Source organism: Sus scrofa, chromosome 6 (assembly GCF_000003025.6).
Source record: "Sus scrofa isolate TJ Tabasco breed Duroc chromosome 6, Sscrofa11.1, whole genome shotgun sequence".
NCBI classification, from domain to species: domain Eukaryota; kingdom Metazoa; phylum Chordata; class Mammalia; order Artiodactyla; family Suidae; genus Sus; species Sus scrofa.
Window position 1 is genome coordinate 70,925,240 of NC_010448.4, and position 21,585 is coordinate 70,946,824.

Here is a 21,585-nt window from a genome sequence, read left to right on the forward strand (position 1 = left end):
CTCTCACTTTTCTCCTTCCTGTTTCACCTCCCAACATACAGCCTGTTGCCAGGGGACCAAGGGCTGGGGATGGTTCTAAGCCAGGGCCGGGTCCTGGCCCCCAAAGGGCGCAGCCCAGAGGCCGGGGGATGGGGAGCTCCCCGGGGGCCTCTGGAGGAGGAGGCCGGGCGGCCTCTTACCTCCGATTCTCCCTGGCCCGTCTCACCTCGCTGAGCCCCTTCCCACCCGCCCGCCCTCCCTCTGTGCACATGGGCTTTAATGTTTTTATTACCTGTTTGACTCGCTGCCTTATTGCTTCTCCCCTTAATGGGGCCGTAACCGTGGAAACGAGGAATAAACGGCCACCAGAAAATGAGATGATTAAACAGGTCACCCTGGCAAAACAAACTCAGCCAAGGAACCTCTGGGGGCGGGGAGGGGAGGCTCCTCCTCCCCCTCCCCATGGCCAGAAGGCTTGGACCAGACCTGGGACCAATGTCCCTTCCTCTGGCACTGGGGCAGATACAGAGGGGCGCCCCCTGCTGGGCGGTGTGGAACCCTGCCAATCTCCCTTGACCTGCCCCCCAAGGCTCCCCTCTCTCCCAGGCAGTCCTTCCAGCTGGCCTTGGGCCTTGAGCTCTGAGCTAACAGGGTGGCCAGGAGGAAAGCACTGGTCTAGAGGGACAAGGACGATCACCGCCAGGGAAAAGATGCATTCCCCGGTGACACAAAGTTCTAGACTTCTCTGCCTCCTGGCTTCCTGGATGTCTCTTGCTTTCTCACTGCGCTCGAGTCCCCTGCCCCATCGACTGCATCTCTTGGTCTCAGGCAGCATATCCCCCTCCGGGCCCCTTCGTTCTCGGAGAAAGCCCTATAAGAAGAGGCCAGTGTAGGCCAAAGCTCAACTCAGCACGGTTTCCTCTGGGAATCCCTGGTCTGTGGAGCCAAAAATAATGTGTCTGTTCCTCCCCTGGGCCAACCTGCTTCCGCAAAGCCTCAGACCAGCAAGCAACAAGACAGGGCCCTCTTCACTTTTTGAAGGGGTCTCAACAGCCACGGGCTGGTGCCACCACGCCAGCCAAGACTGTGGGGCCAGAAGAGCCCCGGGGAGGTGGCCTGTGGGGCGCTCTCAGAACAGACCCCCTGAGCCGGCCCAGGAGCGGCCCAAACATCATGCAGAGGTCTGAGGCCCTGGCAACGTGGGGTGGGCTTCAGTACACGCTGCCCCTTCTTTTTCTTTTTCTTAGTTTTAGGGCCACACCTGTGGCATATGGAAGCTCCCAGGCTAGGGGTCGAAACTGAGCTGCAGCTGCTGGCCTACGCCACAGCCACGGCAACACCAGATCCGAGCCCATCTGTGACCTATGCCACAGCTCAGGGCAACATCAGATCCTTAACCCACTGAGCAAGGCCAGGGATCGAACCTGTGTCCTCATGGATACTAGTTAGGCCCGTTTCCGCTGAGGCCTTCTTTCTGGCCTCAGTCCCTGTACTGCAGCCATCCAGCTAGAGGGGTCCTGGGGCCGGGAACAGACTCAGAGAGGATGGACCTGCTGCAGTAAGGTCTGAGGACATGGAGACGGGCAAGGAGAAGAAGAGGAGTGTCCCGGACCACCCGGTGGCTACTGCCCTCCTGTCCCCTCCGGGGCAGCCGACCGCGGGTGCCAAGTCTGACTTCACACCAAGACCCTCCCAGCCCCAAACCACAGTCATGGTTAGGAGCTACCGTGGGGCCTCCCGCCAACCATTCATTCACCACCTAGCTTCCTCCTTATGCCTCCTCACCCCCTTCATGTCATCCCTAACGCTGGCCCCACTCCTTCCTGTAAACCAGGCTGTAGAAAGCTCTCAAGGAGCGAAAGCCCAGGTCCCAAGGGCATCCGCCAAATGCTTCCCGCCTGCCTCCTGCTGCCCCCACAAGAAGCCGGGAGGCACTTGGCGAAGAGGCACAACAATCAATCAGTTCTACCAGCACTAACAGTGGGAGGTGCTGGACCAGCCCTGGACCACGCACCGGGAGGAGAGGCGAATGCAGAGCTAACTCCGATGGTCGCCCCTGCGGACACCAGGAGCGGCGGAAAGCAGGGCCTCTCCAGGCAGGGTACTGAAGGCTGAGTGCCGCCCCGACACACCAGATCGTGGGCATAACCAGGCCTCAGAGCTGCGGGCCCCCAGCCAACCTCTGATCTCTATCCCTTTCCAGGGCCAACGGGGTGTGAGGCTGCCAAGGGGGAGGGGCAAGAAGGTAGGCAGGAGGGCCTGGCTTTAGGGAGCTGGGTGGCCTGGGCCAAAAGGGGCAGAAAGCTGTGGTTGCACAGTGGGAAGCAAGAGCTCTGCTTTTCCAGGGGGAAGGGAGGTGGGGGAATAGGAGTACGAGGCGAGAGAGAGAGAAAGAGAGAGAGACACACACACTCGAGGGTGGCGGAAGTCTAGAAGGTATGCGTGATGCAGGAAACACGTCAGCCCATCTCCATCTGTCCCCGATACCTCCCATCCTTTATCAAGTTCAAAGGCCACTCTTTCACAAAGCTCCCTGGGCTCTAGGCCTTAGCAATCCTCTGCCTGGAATGACAGATAAACACACCTGTCTCCCGCTGCCAGGCGGACCCCGGAAACCTGGGAAGGACCAGGTGGCCCTGGTTTCCGCAGCTCCTGCAATGAGTGCTCCCCAAGGCTCCCTGACCTGTGGCCCTCACGACCTGTGTGGCCTTCCTTCTCCTCCAGGGGAGATGGCCCCATGGACCTGGGGTATAAGGGCGCTCTGCTGTGCTCAGGCAGCCAGAGGGGGTGAATGCTGGACCACCAAGCTGCCACCTTTCCCAGTCAATCCCAGGGAAGCCGTCTCTGCTCCTCTGCACACGGGGGCCAGCAGCCCTCCTCCTCCTCCTTCCCAGCTCCTTCCTTCTGCTGTACCCTGGCCCAGCTACCCCGGAACAGCTGCTGCTTGCCTCGGGGACCCACAGGCTGTAATTACTACAGGGCCACTTCCTTCCCCCCTGGAGATGAGGAGGAAGAGAAGGAAAAGGAGGAGCAGAGGAGGTGTGGCAGCAGCCAGGGGAGACAGGGTTTATTTTTATTTTTTTGCTTTTTAGGGCTGTACCTGAGGCATAGGGAGGTTCCCAGGCTAGGGGTCGACTCGGAGCTGTGGCCACCAGCCTACGCCACAGCCATAGCCACACCAGATCCGAGCTGCATCTGAAACCTACAACATAGCTCACAGCAATGCCAGATCCTGAACCCACTGAGCGAGGCCAGGGATCGAACCTGCGTCCTCAAGGATACTAGTGCCGCTGAGCCACAGTGGGAACTCCCAGACAAGGTTTAAAAACCAGCTCAGGGAGGACAGCGTAAAGGACAAGGCTTGGGGTCTAGGGTGGGGGAGCGGGGGTGGGGAAGAAATGGCCGGACTATTCTAAGAAAGAGGGGCCGGTCAGCGGAGGAGGCTGATGGAGGGGCCGGGCGCGTCACTAACCTGGCAGGGTCCGGGAAGAGGAGGAGTCTGGGCCCCACCCCATCCCCTGCCCAGGGACCTGAGCCAGGGGCAGCAGCTTTAATGAGGAGATGCTGCTGCCGTGACTCAGCCTTCCAAAGGTGCCTCTGTTTTTTATTTTTCCATCATAAAAACCCAAGCTGCAACTCAGCCAGATTCCCTGGCCGTGGGGGATGGAGGAACACCAGCCGTGACGGCGAGGCCCCCGGAGAGGTCTAACTGGCCCCAGTGCCCCTCTTAGACCAGAGGGTCTAAGAGCCCATTCCCCTGGCTGGTCCCCAAGGCAAACGGGCTGGGGATGGGGTCCCTCTGGGGAGCCTTCAGACCTGCCCTCACTGCCTCTGCCTCCTGTCGGGAGAGAATGGCTAACACCAGGCCTTTTATCCAGAGTTTTGCTCTGACACCTTATAACTCAGGCCGGAGCTGGTTCAAGGGGCCACTTAATCCAGAGCTGCCTGCCTCAAATGCTTTCTTCCAAAGAAAAGGTCCCGAACCTGAGCTTCTTGCATCGGCCACTCGACCCCTCTCCCAGGATCCCCCCAGCGAACCCTCTGGGTGAAATCAGGTTGGACTCAGAGAACTAGGGATCTTAAAGGTCATCGGATGCCCAAGTCCCTCCAAACGTCACAGCCAGCCTCTGTCTGAATGGTACCAGGAAACGTGCTCCTTCCGAGACAGCCCATTCTGTCCTTGGCTCTGACTGCTCCTTCCTGCCAAGATGGCACCGCAGCGCCTGCCCCCGGCAGCAGACTGGCAAAACCGGTGCTCAGCCTGACTGCAGGGCCTGGCCCCACTTCGACGGGTCGAGTGGGTGTATCTGGCCAAGTAAAGGCTTGAGGAAGGAAAATCGAGGACAACCTGCTCTGCCCCAAACCTGCCACGCAACCTCTTCCTCCAGAAACAGCCGGGGAACCTTCCTGGGCCCCAGCAGGCACCGGGTCTGCAGTGTAACCGGAGCCAGCAAGGTTCCTAGAAGCCGCCACTCCTGGCAAGGCCCTGGCCTTGAACCAGGGGCTCGCAGAAGTCCTGAGAGTCTGGAGGGGGTGCTGACGCTCAGAGCAGCAGGGGCTGGGCTGGGGAAGCCAAATTCTTTGCGCTCAGGGGTCAGATTCTGCCTGGAAGGTCCGCAGCCTTTCTTCTCCTTCCTTGAGACTGCGTGCCCTCGAAGCACGTGGTCACTGCCACATCCCACTTCAAGAACCAGGCTCCCGAGCCAACCTGTCTCAGTGTCCTTGACCCCACGTTTCCGGCCTTGTCCAAGCAGAGGGCGGGACCAGGATACAATGCGTCCGCATGCAGTGCAAGGGGGCCAGGCATGGAGCCCCAGCAGAGCTTATCCCAGGGGAAAAGAAGCAGGCCTGGGTCAGTGAGTAGCCCTGATTCCTCCCACAGACCCACCTCGACGACACAGCTGCAGCCTCAGTGCCGAGTGGGCAGTGCTGCCCCTCAAGACTGCCCTGTGCTCTCTGATCACTCCTTTGAACTTGCTCTGTTGCCTATTTGGCCCTTTACCTGGCAAAGCCTACCCTGGATCCTCCGAGGGACAGCTCTGGCGCTGGACAGCCCCTCCCCTTCTTCTGGGGAGAGTGGAGCAATTTACAACCAGATCCCCAAGAATCAAGGGCAAGCTGCTTCCCAGAGCTCTACTGCTGCTTCAAGGCCATTTTCCGCCCTGGCCTCCAGTTTTTCCCAGGGCCTAGGAATCAGCCTAGCGGGGCCACATCCTGGGGAGCTTCCCAACTGCAGCCTGGATGTACCTGTGTCTGAAAGCTTCCTCCCTTCTCCCCTCCCCCTCCCGGCTCCCTCCCCCAGGGAAATCACTCTAAAAGGGCCTAATGGAACTATGTCCTCTCTTCCTCTCTCTCCTCCCTCCCTCTCTTTCTTTCTCTTTCCTTTTTTTTTTTTTATTAGCATTTGTGGAATTTATTCCCAAACTCTCCTAATCTTCCGTACACAACCATTTGATTTGCATAACCCAACCCCCTCTCATAAAAACTGGCTGCTAGTTTAATTAAAAAATGTAAATTTGCTGTCATCTCGGGGCCTGGTGAATTAGGACGACATCGGCATTTTTTATTGCTAAAGACGTCCAGATTGATCCAGCCCTTGGCTGAACTATGGTGGAAGAAAAGGGGTCCACATGGCCCCTGAGGGGTGTGAGGTCCTGCTGTCCCCTCCTGAGAGGCCCTGGTTCTCCCATCACTGAATGCTCCAGGACCCAGACCTGTCCAGGGCTGGAGGTGATGTGAACCCCCAGTCCAGTGCTTACTGAGTCCATGGTGCCAGCAACCCTTTGGGGCTTGGGTCTCCAGCCTGATTCTGTGCCAGAGAGGCCCTTGGCAGAAGCTGCCCCTGGTGCCCCCCACAGAAGAGGGCCCCGTACCACACCAGCAAGGAGCCCTGGCCAGAAGGTCCCTGTCCCTGGCTGCATCCAGAAGGACATTCCAGAGGCTGAGAAAAGATGAGCAGGGAGTTGGCTCAGAGACAGACTCAGAGAGGACCTCAGAGTGTTCTCACCTGCTTCCCTTTTTTAGTGAAGAGGGGAAAAAGCGCTTTTCTTCTGAAGTTCTGAGATTAAGTGAAACTTCCAAGTTCAAAGAAAAGGTTGAGACGGTATCACCAGATGACTCCTCCAGGAAACAGTCAGAACGCTGACACCCTGGACCTCCCCTCACAGAGTGGCCAGAGTCCAGGCCTGGGTCCTCCTGGGAGGGCCCTGCTCCAGCCACGGGAGGGACCAGCTGACCTCAGGGGCCCTTGTAACTTCTAGGAAAAGTTTCCAGAGCCTGTCCCTAGAGTGCTGGGAGAAACACGTGCCGGGAGAGATGCTACAAGAAGTTCTGCCACCTGCAGGCCCCAGAGGCCCTCTCTCCAGGTGGGGATCACCCTACAGAAGGGCTTTGGAGTCGAGCCCCCCCAGCAGGCTGGCAGAGGGCAGGAGGATGGACGCCAGCTCCAAGTGGCATCTGGGTTACAAAGAGGAAGGTAAGGACGGCCTGACTTCCAGCTGCGTAATCCTGGGTCCCACCGGCTTGCCCACAAGCGGAGGCCCGCCTGTCCCAGGTAGGGGGTGGTGTGTTGTTACCATGGGCCCATCTAGAAGGCCTGCTTCTTAGCTGGGATGGGTGGGGGCCCCATTTCTGAAGAAAGGGGGTGGGGCCTGAGAGGGAGTGATGAGACACCTGACTAGAGGTGGGGGCGGGCGGCTTCTCTGTGCCAGCGAAGGGCAGGGAGGGGCAGGGTGGCAGCCGTGGCCTTAAGACACCTTAACCACTTTGCCCAGCAGGGGGTGTAGCACCCTTCCCGGGCACAGAGGTCCTGAGGACCTCCACATCAAAGGTGCCAAGATCACACCTGGCGGGATGTAGTCTTAAAGATCCTTCCTCCACAAACACACCCTCCTCCTTCCCAAGGCCAACCGCCACGTCCCATCACCCATCCTGAGCCCTGGAGCGCTGCCTCCTATCCGCTCTGCCCAACTCCCCTTCGACTTTGGAAGGCCAAATGGCAGCTCATGGGTCCCCAGAGGCAATGCCATGAACTTGGGCCATCGTAAACCACGACTCTAGCAGCAGTGCATACCTCCTTTTATAAATGAAACGGAAGAGGTTCAGAGATCAAGCTCAATGGAATTATCAACTTGTTTATCACTGACTCCTTCTAAAAAAACATTTAGGACAAAGACAGTGCATTTGTCAGCCTAGGACCTGAAGGTCCTGGTCAAAATTCCACTTTAATACTGAGGCTACTGGAAAGCCTGAGGAATTTAAAAGCAAACCCCACTCTGGATTCAGACTGGAACCTCAGATGGGAAGAGAAGAAAAATGTTGAACAAAATCAGATTAAAACCAATACAACACCCAAATCTCAGGATAAACTCTGCTCCAGGCCAGACCTATGCTATCTGGAACCCTAACCTAGGCGTCATGCTAGGCCCCCCAAAACCCAGACCCAAGGGCTAAGAGGGATGGGAGAGAGTCCAGGGCCCCTCACTTTGAACTGATAACAGCCGCCTCATCCCACGGATTCTCAGGTGAAAAATACTCATTAGCCATAATAAGCAGCTTGATCATCCGACACAGCCTTGTCCCAAATAAATTAAATTCCTTTACCTTGAGACAGTCGCCCCGAAACCAGACTAACCACCTTTCCCAACAGGACGCTGCTTTCAAAAACTCAACCACCCCCCACTAAAAAAATAAAAACACACACCCCACAGCCAGACACATAGAGATCTTTTGCTGGGGAAAAGAAAAACACAGAAAAAACACGGAGCCATTCAAAAAACACGGAGAACAAAAACCCCCACAAAAAACCCCTAGATCCTCTCTCTGGGTGCCCCCCAGCTCCCTCTCTCCCCCCGGTTCTTTCACAATGACAAGCATCAAATTAGTCACAGTCACTAAGCAAGTAACAAATAATAACAATAATATCATCGGAAGCCTCGCAATCCAGAAACCAGGGCGAGAAGCGCAGCCGGCACCAGACCCTCTCCAGGCCGGCCCCCACCCCCTGCTCAGCTGCTACCTCATTGGGCTAAAAATAATAACTTCCGTAAAAGAACCGAAAGAAAAGCGAAAGAGCCTCCCCCGGTTCCCACCGGCCGGTACCTGTACCAAGATCCATTCTCCTCTCTTTGGTCCCAAACTCTTCGAGGAACGCCAAAAAAAGAGGGGGAAAGAAAAGAAATCGGTTTAGTCTCTCGCAGTGCCCCCCACTCCCCACGCCAGCCTCCCCCCTCCGCTCTCCGCACCCTCCCCCCACCCCCATCGTGGGGCGGTCAAGTCCCGGGACTGGGACTGGGGCCGGGGCAGAAATGAGACTGGGGACCGGGGAGGGACAGCGAAAGTTTCTCCCTCCCTCCCCTCTCGCTCTCGCGCTCCGGCATTGCACACTCAAAGCAGCTCCTCTCTGCTCTCGAGTTTATTAAACTAAAAGAGAAACTATTTATAGACGCAGCCCGGGTCTGGGGGCCCTGCCGGCCCGCCGGGCCGAGGGGCGCCCCCGCCCGCGCCCGGCCCGGCTCCCGCCGCCCCCGCCCCGCCCCGCCGCGCCGCGCCCCCCGCCCGGGTAGGGGGGCCCGCGGCGGCGCCCCCTGCCCTCCCCCGCCCCACTCCGGTACTCACCATAGTCGGAGAGTCGAAAGCCGAATTCACTTAAATAATCAACTTTCATAATACTTAATTAATGCCTAATTGCAACTGATTACTCCCCGAATAACAAGTTGTTTTAAAGCCCTGATGTCATTGCTCCTGACGGTAACACTCAGGGTAACAGTTTGGCAGGAGGGAGCAGGCGGGCGGGAGCGGCCGGGGGCGCTGCCAGGCGCCGAGGTGATTGGCAGGGCGGCCGCGGCACCGCCTCCTCCGGGCCGGGCCCGCGCCGCCCCGGCAGGTGAAAGAGCAGTGCTCGGCCCGCCCGCGCGCGCGCCCGCCCGCCGGGATGCTGGAGTGAATGGGCTCGCGCTCGCCCGCCCCGCGCCCTCGCGCGCGCCTCCGTCCGTTCCCCCCCCCCGCGCGCCCCGCGCTCTCGCCCTCGCGCGCGCGCGCGCGGATCGGCCTCAGCGCACCGGCTCGAGCGGCGGGTCCTATTGGCTCAGCGATTGCCCAAACCTTAGACTTAGGGAGGAGGGAGGCGGGGACTCGGCGCCCGAGGACGGGAGGGAGCGGGGAGGCGGGCGGGGGCGCGGCGGTCCGAGAGATGCCCGCGGCCGGCGCTCGCGCTCCCGCGCCAACTCTGGCCGGACGCCGGCGGGTGCGCGCTCGCACGCTCCCCACTGCGCTCCGGCCCCGCGAGCGCGACTCGACGGCGGCCGCGCGTGAACTCACTCCGCGGCGCCGGGCGGCTGAGGGTTCGCGGCGCGCGCGCGCGCGCGCGCGGCGGAGCAAACTTTTCCGCGCGGGCGGGGTAGGTGTGAGCGCCGCGGGGTCGCGCCCACCGAACCACGCACCCTCGTGTGCCCCACTTTCGCGCTCTCCTCGGATTCTGGTGCCGGGACACCTGGGGTTTTATTTCTTCCCCATCCCTGAACCTCCTCCTGTTGCAGTTGGTGGTGGTGGTTTTTAGTTCTGAGAAGAGGCTGGGGCGATGGGCCTGGATGTGCTGGGGAACGCGATCTTCGGCCGGTTGGGTTCAGAAGTGCGGGGACTCCCTACCTAGAGCTTCTTAGGGTTGGTTTTGCCTTTAAATGGGCCCTGGCACTCTCCTCCCCCCAATGTCGACCACCCACCTTGGGTCCCCTCCTCATCACTGCCCTTGGGACCTTCTCCTCCTGCCCTGCAGTTCAGCCTCCAGCCCTGCGGCTGGGATGCAAATTGGGGGGGGGGGCGCGGGGGCGCCCAGCACCTCCTTGCCCTCTCACCCCGTCTTGGGGTCCTCCGAGGGCCCCCACCACGAATCTGCATCTGTACTGTCACTTGGGATTCCAACCCACCCTCTTGCCCCCGCCACACCCCACGCAGGGCCCTGGCACAGGGGGCACAGACACCCCTCAACCAAGGAGCCCTGGCCTGCTTACTGCCTGCCCCTCTGACATCGCGGCCCTCACTTCCTGTCTGCCACTTCATTGCGGGACCTGGGAGATTTTTCCTCTCTTCGCCCTCCTTTCCCCAGAGAGAAAGCACGTTGGTGGGTCTTTCTTTCCCTAGTGTCCCTGCTGTGGCCAGACACACTGAGATTCCTTAGTCTTAGTCACCTAAGTGACCCACTGGTGGGAGGCCAGGAAGGGGGCAGACAGGCCATCAAGAAGGTGGACAGTTCTGCGAGTGAAGTACCTGGCTCTCATGGTCCCTAGCTCTCCCTCTGCCCCTTCCGAACCCACCCTGCGGCCTTCCTTCCCCCCTCCTGTTTCAGCGGAGGCCACACTGCCTTCGATGAGGGGAGGGGACCAGAACCCAGACTTTCTTTTCTCCGGTCTTTGGACAGCATTTGGCAAAATGGCGCTGGACTATTTTTGCAATATTTCTATTTTGCAAAGGGAGGGGCCCAAGGAGGTCTGGGGGCAAAGAAGTCAGGGAGTTAACAATAGACTCTTTCTCCCACTTTCCCCTCATTTTTCCTTTTCTCTTTTATTTTTTTTGGGGGGCTGCACCCAAGGCATATGGAGGTTCCCAGGCTAGGGGTGGAACCAGAGCTGTAGCTGCTGGCCTACACCACAGCCACAGCAGTGCGGGATCTCAGCTGAATCTAGGACCTACACCACAGCGGACGGCAACGCCGGATCCTTAACCCCCTGAGTGAGGCCAGGGATGGAACCTGCATCCTCATGGATATTAGTTGGGTTTGTTAACAGCTGAGCCACCATGGGAACTCCTCCCCTTATTTTTCTTCTTCTCTCTCTCTCTTTTAATTGCACTTTGGTTTCAAATGGCCTGGCAGGGAGGTTAGTATCCCTCCCCTATTTGACTCCCCCCCCCCCCGCCCCGCCACCCCATGCCTTCTTGGCAACCCCCATTCCTGGTTGTCACACAGCCCTCCACCCTTTGGGGCCTGCCCCATCCTTCTGTAGGAAGAGCTGCTGGAGAGGCCTGGGAATGCTGAGTGTCCCCCTAGCCCTAAAACCCTGATTAAGGGAGTGGAGCTCCTTGAACAGACTAAGCCACATGCTACCCAGAGGATGGTACGACTGCTGGCACCAGGCAGCCAGGAAGTGAGGACCAGGAGCTTCTACTTCCCACATGGGATCTCAGAGGGCACCTCGGCAACCAGGACGTGCCACTGGGTGCTCCCACCCATGACTCCCCAAAGCGAGGGTACAAGTTGGGGTTGTAACAACAGGCAGTCAAACCCAAATTCCCCTCCTGAGTGTCTGCTTCCCCATCTGGGCAACTGGGATGTAGAAAGAAGCCTGGAGACACAGGGGTGAAAGGGTGACTTCTGGGTGCATGTTAAGTGTGCACGTACGGGGAGCTCCCTGCGGATGGGACCCACGCGGCCCGCTGGCTGCCTTGCATGTCCTTCTAGGCTTCCGCTGATGGCGGGAAGGGTATGGGAGGTCACGCTTTCCACTGACCCACGCGGCGTCAGTGGGACTGGCTGCACGATAACTTTGGGGCCTCCAGTGACAAAGGCTGGAGGGGAATGGCTGAAAGGATAGAACCAAGAGAGCTGGAAGGAAGGCCGGGCGGGCAGGGCCAGCTAGAGGGGCCCGCCAAGCACTAGGGGGAGGTGTGAGGTGCCCGGAGAGCCTTGGCTCTGCCAAGATCATGGCCACCGACAGCCACCCCCGGCTGAAGAGGCTCTGCCTGAGGGAGGGGCCTTCCTGGAGGAGAAAGGGCCCCGAGAGGCACAGAAAAGAGGCCCTCTTGGGTGTTCAGATTTGAGATTTGAGAGGCCTGAGCCATTGAGATCGTGCAGGTGAGTCAGAGGCCACGGAATGAAGGGGTCCCCCATTTCTCTTTCTCTTGGGGGGCGGGTGTGCTCATGTGATGGGGAGAGGCCCAGAATGCAGGCATCTCTGAGCCTACGGCCCTTTTGCCTTAGGAACCCTGATGTGGTGACGGCCTTTGGGCCCTGAGGCCAGGCCACGGTTTCTGTGCTCAGGGCCCGGCAGATAAAAAGCCCAACGGCACAGTCCCCACGAAGCCCAGAGTCCCAGCTCCTCCTCGCACCTCACCTCATGGGAAAACGTGGAGCCCCGCACAGCAACACCCACCTGCCAGGCCCCTCACGGGGGTCCAGGGAAACACGTGGGCTCTCCCCAAGCAGGCTGCCCTCGCTGCTGGCTCCCAGGGCCCTGGCATCCCCAGGTTGCCCACTCCTTCTCTCTCCCTCCTGAGCCCGGGGCCTTCTCACTCACCAGCCTGTTTACGCATCAGGTATCTCCTGCTTTATCTGCTCTCATTTTGAATTTGTAACTTTCACATAAACTTGAACAAAGCTCCTTTTGTTCCCGCACCCCACCCCAGGATCCCAATAAACTGGTTCCCTTTGAGGCGACTGGGCCAGGGCACAGCCGCCTTGGCCAGACGACGGTGTGTGTGTGTGAGCAAGCATGTTCGCACCTGCGAGGCCGTCCGTGTGTTTGTGTGTGAGCCGACGGCGGGGAGGCTGTCGGGGAGAGCCCTGGGCGGGCGACGTGTGGATGGGAAGGGTGCTGGGGACAGTGGCCGGAGCCCAGACGCCAGGGCAGGGGGATGAGAGGTCACGGGGCCCTGATGGCTGGGTGTCGAGGCAGGGAGTAAGCAGGGACGCAGGGGAGACAAAGGGGCAGAGAGACGCAGCCAGGCGGGTGGCGGGGGAGCGAGGGGCTGAGGCCAGGCCCAAGCGAAGTGTAAGGCAGATACAAGGACTTGCATTATGGCGGGAGAGGGGCTGGCAGGGCCGCACGCTCGGCCCTGTAATCCTGTTAGCCAGCAATCTCCATTCCGAAAGAGCTTCATTTCTTTGTGAATATTTGTAAACTAGCTATCTAATGGAAAATTATAGGAAAATTATAGTGAAATTCATGACGGAGAAATCCGATTATCCCTAATTCAATTATGCCATCTTAGCCCACACAGCACATTTCCCATTTTTTTCCCATAAATACCGATGCCAGGGGTCCCGGTAATCAAATAAAATTGAAAATCATCTTCCCATTAAATTCAATTAGCCGCAATTTCTAAAGCCTATCAGAGATTTTAATTACTAAATTATAAAATTCTCCAATGCTAAATTGAAACCAAAAAAATTGCACATCCTTATATTTCAGAGAAAAAAAAAAAAGGGCCAGCAAAATCCTTGGAAAATGCCCTCTTCTCTGTGCCCAGCTCCAAAGCAGGTTCTCCCCCACTGGAGGGACCGCACCCTACTGCCCACTTGCCCGGTAGGGGACGAAGCCAGGGGGCAGAGGAGAGGGCCCTGTCAGGGAGGGCTGAGGCGTGTTCACTCAGCAGTGGGGCAAAGCACACCTCCGACCCCAAGCAGCCAGGGCTGGGCTGGCCGCTAGATGGTCTGCCTTCCTCACTGGCTGTCCCGGCTCCTGACAGGCCCTCAACCCTGTCCCCCACCAAGAGTGATGTCTCTAATTGCCACCTTTTTGGCTCGTGGACATGGCTCGGGCCCAGGTCACAGCTTGGCCTTGGGGCTCTGCACGGTTCTAGGGCAGCAGACCAGAGGCAGCCAGTTTCTGACACGGGCGCCAGCCGGGCCCCCAGGTGGCCTGGAGTGGGACAGAGGTGGAAGTAGCATGGAGGCCGGCGTCGAGGGTGGCCAGATGTCATGGGAGGGTTCCGTGGCCCTGAGCCTTCTCCAGCGCATTCCCAGGAGCCATGGGTCCTGGCAGTGGAGCAGCCTCCTGGGAGAAGGGCTGGCGATGGATATGGCCCAAATCTGGCCTCTCCCTGCACTTCCAGCTCATTCCCTGCCCCTACCCTGTTCTGGGAAGCTGGCTGCCTGACCTGGCCAGAAGGAATACCCTTGCCCTGCGGGAGTGCTCACTCTCTCACCCCCATCTCCTTTTAGGGAAGTGCTGGCCATAACCCCAACAGTAGCCCCTCCTCCTCCCCCCCCCAACTCCCCCACAGGCCACTTACCCTGTTCTAAAGGCTGCTCTAGGAGTCAGAAGAGCCCCGGGGAGGTGGCATCGGTGGTAGCATAAAGTGACCCTAGATCTGAAACCCACGGTGGGTGGCTGGGTGGGCAGCTGCCAGGCGGGCGGGCGGGCGGTTTCAGGACAGCCAGTAGCAGAGCTGCCGACAGCCCAGCACCCAGGGAGCAGGGAGCAGGTTTAATTTGCCAGGCAGTCAGGAGTGCCAGCAGGGGAGGCACCCGCAAACAAAACAAAAACAAAAAAGTTAATTATCTTTGGCTTTTTCTTAATAAATATCCAAACTGGCCCGGCCGGATCCTCCGCTTTAGAGGGAGAGAGAAGGAGGAAAAAAACCCCAAACCAAATCCAACAAACTTATTCTCCACCTTTCCTTTTGTCTCTCATCCCTTGTATTTATCTCTTATCAGGGCAGGAACAGTTTCACCTTAATTCCCAAATTTTGCAAGTGCAAGAGTGTGGCCACAATAGGTTGTGGGTTTGTTTATTGTTTTTAAGTTTTGAGGAGGGACAGTGGCGTGTGAGGAGGCAGATGGGAAGAAAAAAGGCGAGAAGAAACTGGACAGAAGCAAAGGAGAGAGTGAGAAAAAGTCAGAAGGAAAGCGAGAGAAGGAAAGACAGAAAAAGCGTGATGCTGGGAGCCTGGCTAGTTGCACTGGCCCTGGGGGCACCGCCCAGCCTGTGGCCCCAACCTGGGCAGGGACCTGTTCTGGAATGTTGTGTTGGCATTTTATTTCGGTTACAATTATCAGCTACAGGAGCTAATGGGGATTTTTCATTTTAAAGCTCCAAACCACCCAGGTCTCATTGGCCGACTGGGCTCCCCTCCTGCTGCTCGTACCTGCTCCCACCTTCCCTTCCAGGAGCTTGGCTGCGGAAGGGGTAGGGGTTGGGGGGTGGTTGGCCGGCCTTCTGAGGGGGTGTGAGACTGTTCCGTGAGGAATCCCAAGTGTACCTGAGGAGAGAGACACGTGTTGCCAGCCGGGCCGGCGTGTTTGAACGCTACTCACACATGCCTGAGCGCATATGCTGTGGGAAACATCTGGCAGGGCATGCAGAGTGGTGGTGGGGGCGGCCAGGACACCGGGCAGTCCCTCACGCAGCACGGGCACTGGCGTCCCACTCCCCAGGTTCAAATCCCAGCTCCATCTCTCATCAGCTGTGCAACCAGAATCAAGTCACTGACCCTCTCTGAGCCTCCATTTTCTCCGCACCAAAGTGAATAATAATTAGGGACTGCCTGGGGCCGAGGGTCGGGAGGACAGAGAGTGAATGCTGATGAGCGCGGGCTTTTCTTCTGGGGCGATGGAAAGAGTCTAAAATTAGATAGTGGTGATGGTGGCACAACCTTGTGAATACACTAAAAACCACTGACCTGTACAGTTGGCATGTGAATTATATCTCAATAAAGTGGTTATAAAAAAGTGGGGACAAAAAAGGGGAATGATAATGGCACTTCCTGCATCGAGCTGTCCTAAGGGCATCCCCAGCACATAGCCTGGCACAGAGGACGAGCTCAAGGAGGATTAGCGATTAGTAATCCGGACCGGGGAAGACGGGCTGGCATCCTGGGGCCTGGGCTGGCAGCCATGAGCGTAGACTGCTGGGACTGACAACTGTCTACCTGGGTCCCTGGGGCCGGGCTAGCAGGCTGTCAAGCAGCTGAGCTGCCCCCCAGCCCCCCAAACTCAATGCTTGGTTGGGGCTCCTATTGCTCCCTGGCAGGAATGGGAGGGTGCGCGGCCCTCCTCCTGCCTCCCTGCCCGGGTCCCTGGAGAGGAGGCTGCCCACCGTGGCAGGCCGACTCCGCGCTCGCTCTCCCCGTCTCGCGGAGCGCTCATATTTTCCATGTGCAGCAGACCGTGAATTCACCTTCATACTAGTTACGGGGTTATTTAGCGTCTCCTGACACTGACAATCACCAAACTTTAATTCGCTGCCTGGCTTCTCCCTGCTGCGCCCTCTGCCCACCCCCCAAATCCCTGGGAGAGGAGGGGAAGAACCCAGGTCCGGCCTGCTCTTGCCAAAGCCTGCCCTTCGGAGTGATGGAGTGATGGGAGGAGGCGGAGTGGTCAGAAGGAGACACTGATGGGCAGAGGGCAGGGGAGCGAGCAGGGCGGGAGAGAGGAGGTACCACCAGGGCTGCGGAGAGCTTCCATCCTGCTCCTCTGGCCTGACATTAATGTATTCAACCCAACGTCCAGCCTGTCGTGAATGAAGACTGAGCTGACGGGGCTGTGGGTCTGGGGGCGGGCAGCCCCGGCCAGGACCCACGGGGCTGGGACTCACCAAGATCCCAGGACCAGGCAGATGGCAAGGGCTGGCTCCTTTGCCTGATGCTGGACAAGCAGGTGCCCATCTGGGAACCCACCAGAGGGAGCCCCTTCTTACCAAACTGAGAAGCCAGCTCTTGTTTTCTCTGGCCTCCCCCCGTGCCCGCCTCCCGCCCCGTAGAGGCTTCTCTTTGGCTCAGGGCCCTGTGGCCTGTATCACATCTCTTCCTTTGATGAAGGCAGGTGGGTCTGCTCAGAGCTACTGATAAACATGGGATGGGAAACGGAGACTGAGACGTCACCCATCAAGGACCCAAACCGCACCCTCCTGGGACCAGGGCAGGAGACGGGGTCCAGACTGGCTGTCCAAGTGCCTCTCTCTCCACCCACTGGGAAAGGCCGCTGCTGCCTCGGGAGCCCACGGCCGGCCCCAGCAGGGCTGCTCCTCCCTGGCCGTTAGCAGAGCCCCTTCTTTCTGTCTCCCTCAGGCTTCCACATCATTCCAGGAGCGGGCCCAGCTTCCAGAAGGTCCAAAGAGGCCTCGGGTTAAGGACCATCTGGTGGAATCAGGGGACTCTCTTACCCCCCAACTCCCTAGGCCAAACTGGCCCCATCAGCCACTTATTAGAGAGCTCCAGGGAAGAGCAGGGAAGACTCACAAGACAGGACCTTGACTGGGGGGCTTGGCAAAGCAGAGGCAGGGCCGGGTGGCAGAGCCAGGAGGGGAGAGGCAGGGAGAGCCACCCATCGGTGGGTCCAAGCCCTGTCTGCTTCCTCCCAGCTCCTTCCACTGCCCCACCCTGCTGGCAGGGGAAGTGGCCGCGGTGGCCTGGGCAAGAGAGATGTCAACGGGAGCGACGGCAGAGATGGGAGAAGGGGCTTGTTGACTGCAAACTGTCCATTATGGCTCAGATTATAAGCATATTGCGCAGGGCTCTCTGCACGATGCCGAGGAAATCCAATACGCTGAAAGGTTAATGCAATCAATTAGGGTGACAAGGAAGTAAAGTAAAGCCTTCGGAGTAGATGAAAAGGAGAGAGAGGGAGAAAGAGAGCGCGCCATGGAGGTGGGGGGTGGCAGGAGGCTGGCGGGAAGGGAGGAGGAAGAGACGCTGGCAGGATGCAGAGAGAAGGCGAGGTGGGAAAGCTGATACACCAGAGGCTAGGAACCCACACAGAGGGGGCAGCAGGAGAGGGCAGCGAGTGAGCTGTGCGGACTCGGCTCTGTCTCAGGCCTCCGACTGCTGCACAGCTTAGATCCCCCACCACCACCACCCTCCCTGCCAGCTTTCCTCTAGGGCTGGGAGCCTGACTCCCAAATTGGCACACAAGACCAGTCAGGCGTCAGAGCAGCCTCAGTCCTGGCACCCTAGACGAAGTGAGTGCCCAGGGCCTTCTCAGCCTGGTTCCCACCTTCCCCCAGAATGGGCCCAAGTTCGGACCCAGGCTTTCCCCATGGCCTGCTTCGCCCTCAGCAGCCCCTGGGATCACAAGCCTTCCCAGCTTCCCCTGCTGCATTCGAGTTCCTCCTTGCAACTACCCTACAAACAGAGAGAATAGGGGTCAGGACTCCCTTTTCCAGATGGAGAAACGGGTGCTCGGAGCTTAGGCAACTGCCCGGGGCCCAGGGCCCTGCAGCAGACGTGGAGGACCCAAGGCTGAGCCGAGAGCTCCAGTGAGCCCAAGGACCCCCAGCCCACCCCCTGTGCAGCATTTAGAACCTTCACTCAGAGGTCCCGGGGCAGGGGTGGGGAACTCCATGGGACCTGCCTGCAGTGGCTGCTGCCTCTTATGTGTACAGTGGAGACTCAGGCTCCGGCAGGTGCCAAGGGAGGAAGGCAGGAGGGAGCACAGGTGCCAGGCCCTGGCCTAGACGCCTTCAGCTCCATTCACTTGCTTGATTGTCCCCATAACCCCGCAAAAGAGATATTCTGCTCATCTTGCAGAAGAGGAAACTGTGGCTCTGAGACCTTGCTAAAAGTGACAGGATGGAGACTGGCCGGGAGCAAGCACGCTAAGGAAACAGAGCTGAGGAGAGGACATGCTGGGACTTCTGGACAGGTGGAGCTGAGCAGAAGGTGAGGCCCTACAGAGAGCAGGGTGAGAAAGGGCGGGCTCAAGAGGACCAGGACTGCAAGCAGCCCCCCACCCCCACCAACTTAGGGTCGGGGCTCCCTGACAACTGCCTGGGCCCCTCAGAGCAGGATGATGGTAGCACAACCCTGGGAACATACTTAATGCCAGGGAACCACACACCTAAAAAACAGTTACAATGGTAATTATTTGCATGATATATATATTTTACCGCTTTAAAAAAAAGAGAGAGAGAGAGAGCAGAGGGCAGGAGCCAGAACCTCCAGAGCAAGCGACAGTTAACTTTTTCTTTCCTTTTTTTTTTTTTTTTTTTTTTTCTTTCTAGGGCCACACCTACAACATATGGAAGTTCCCACACTAGGGGTCAAATCAGAGCTACATCTGCCAGCCTACACCACAGCCACAGCAGCCTAGGATGCAAGCCGCATCTGTGACCTATACCACAGCTCATGGCAACGTGGGATCCTTAATCCACTGAGCGAGGCCAGGGATCGAACCCACATCCTCATGGACACCAGTCGGATTTGCTTCTGCTGCGCCACAACGGGAACTCCTAACCTTTTCTATAATAGGCCCGACTGTAAATATTCCAGGCTTTTCAGGCCAGATATTCTCTATTGTAGCTACTCAGCGCTGCCACTGCAAAGTGAAATCGGCCACAACTGAGAAGCAAATGAGTGGGCATGGCTGCGTTCTAATAAAACTTTATTTACAAAAACAGGCAGGGGCCAAATGTGGCCCTCTGGCCATGCTTTGCCAAGCCTTGCTCCAGAGAATGGAAGCACCTGGGGCTGGCTGTTAGGACAGAAGCGGCCAACCTGCACCCTGCTAAGAAGTGGAAGCAAGGGCTGGCTGGGCAGAGGCCTCCGGGGGAGGTCAGGGTCTCATCGGCAGCAGGGTGGGGGAAAAGAAAAGAGGCCCAGCAGAGGCTGGTCCATCCCAGCTGCCCGCATCCCAAGGGGCCCTTCTCTGTGCTTCCGACTCTCATGGAGGATACGAGGGGCAGAGACTCGCAGCGCTCAACCTCCTGGCATCGCGATGCCAGGCCAGGGGTGCTGGGCTGTGGCTAAGAGAGGATGGGAGCGCGGCAGCGGCGGGGTCGGGCCAGGCTTGGATGCCAGGGGCGAGAAAGGCGAGGAGAGGGGCCCGGGGAGCAGCGCTGTAACCAGGGTGGTGCTGGCGGCAAAGGGAGGAATCCAAGGGCCCCAGCGAGAGCGCAGGGCGCGGGCCGGGCCTGCCCTACACCGGCCGCCTCTGATCACGTTTTCAGGGCCACTGCCCGCCGGCACAGACAATGCTGGGGGAGCCTTTGATGTCCAAAAGGGATGCCGCGGTGGGAGCCGCGTGAATCTCCTCCCTCTCCCCCGTCCTCCGGGGGGAGGGGGCCGGCAGGACAAAACCCCGGAGCCGGTCACAGCCGGGCCCCCGAAACCCGTGAGACAAAGGGAAAACAAACAGGTTTGGAGCCAGGCGCACGGTGCCGTGTCTGTCCCCCGCCCTGCGGAGTGCGATGATGGATGGCTGCAGCCAGCCAGCTCGCCCGCCGGGCAGGCCCCGCTATTTACATAACACTGGCGTTCCACCGGTCACCTCTGACACGGCGCTGCCTGGGGCCGAGGCCCGATGGCCCCAGGTTCCCTGAGCCACCCGAGCTACCCCAGGACTGGGATGGCCTGTGAAGGCCCGGCCTGGGCAGGGGCGCCCTGCGCTCGGGGAGGGAAGGACAGCAGCTCAGGGCCGGGGGCCTCCTCCCTGCCAGCCGCTTGTGGAGGAAGGAGGGGGCCACAGGGGGTCAGCAGCACCCCAGGACAGAGGGAGGACTGGACTTCTAGAACTCTCAAGTCCACGAGGTTCCCCAAGCACGAGCTCCCAGGGAGAGCTGGCAGCAGCCACAGCCACAGGGCTGTGGAGAGCCAGGCAGGGCGCTGCAGGGTGGCCGAGGCCTGGCACACAAATGTCCCTTGGTCCCACACTGCCCTGAACACATTCCAGGCCCAAAGTCCAAGATCCATGGATCCCCCAGCCCGTTTCCAGCCTAAGAACCTATCAGAGACGCTTCACCCTGGCTCATCTTTTCCTGCCACGTTCAGGCTCCAAGTCCCTGTCCCCATCTTCTTGACACACCCTGGTGCTTGCCTGGCACGATGGGACCCAGCCCACGGTGACGTGTACCAGGCCCACAGTCACGGGGGGGGGGGGGTCAGGGATCGGGGGTGAGGGAGGGGCTGAGGCCTTACCTTGTCGCCGGTCCTGGAGGCTCCTCTCTGGCAGTATGGGTGTCACTTCATCCTGGAGAGGGACAGAGAAGAGCCTCTTAGCCTTTCACAGCAGGATGCCTACAACTACACAGCCCATGCCCTCCATGCTGCTGTGTGCTCGAGGGCTCCCTGCCACCTCCAGGCCCAGGGGCTGAGGCTCCCAGGCCAGCCAAGGGTGTCAAAAATTCAGACACGCGAGTGGGCACTCATTTTGGTCCATTTAGGCTTATGCTGCCCCAAATCCAAAAAAATTCAGCAAGTGGTAAGGGCTGATCACGGTGGAAATAGGGTCCTCAGGACACCCCAAACCAAAGAGAAAAATAGATGTGGGGATAGGGATGCCCGTGTGGGGGCGGGGAGCCCCCGTGGAGCCGCAGCGACCAAGCAGCGGGGCCTGGGGACAATGGCAGATTTCGGCAGCACCCAGCCCTTCCTTCTCCTCCCCTGGCCCACGAAAACAAACAAGACAGATGCCAAGCTGTTCACTACAGCAGATGGGTGACAGAGGAGCAAGGGTGGGCCAGGGGCCAGGGCACCAGGAAGCCTCAACGCCCAGGAATAAGCTACAGACGACCACTTCCGCCCTGGGGTCCTGCCGACCAGCCACGACCCACTCCGGGGGCCCGCGGAGGGAGGGGGGCACATGGTCTGAGGAGGTAGTGTAGAGGGTCTTTAGCCAACACACAGCTCAGCCTAGCTTGCCAGGCCCAGGCCAGGGCACGAGCTTAGGGAGCCAGGTTCAAGTGGAACAGACCCCTCGCGTGGACAGAAAACCCAAGGAGCCCTCTGCCTGCTCACCAGGCCCACCTGCCCTCGCCCGAGCCAGGCCCCACCACCCCCACCCCCGCCGGCCTTCAGAACTCTATACCCATGCTGGGGAAAGGTTTTCTGTTTATTCGGTTTTTTTTTCCCTCCCCACCCCCCTCACATTTGTGGCTTATCAATGATGCAAGAGGAATAACA

At 59.0% G+C, this 21,585-nt stretch overlaps 1 protein-coding gene across 6 annotated transcripts in view; it reads right to left on the reverse strand.

Annotated features, from left to right (window-relative positions):
• The window catches only part of CASZ1 (castor zinc finger 1), a 153,167-nt gene that overhangs the window by 48,911 nt on the left and 82,671 nt on the right, over positions 1 to 21,585 (reverse strand). For 4 of the 6 annotated variants that reach the window (XM_021095326.1, XM_021095328.1, XM_021095329.1 and 1 more), the window contains 2 exons: positions 20,602 to 20,653; positions 8,080 to 8,118 (listed from right to left, as the gene is read on the reverse strand). In XM_021095326.1, coding sequence (XP_020950985.1) covers positions 8,080 to 8,118; positions 20,602 to 20,653 — 91 coding nt within the window. Of the gene's footprint in view, positions 1 to 8,079; positions 8,119 to 8,595; positions 8,839 to 20,601; positions 20,654 to 21,585 lie in introns of those variants that run through there. The other 2 variants (XM_021095327.1, XM_021095331.1) reach the window with 2 other exon arrangements.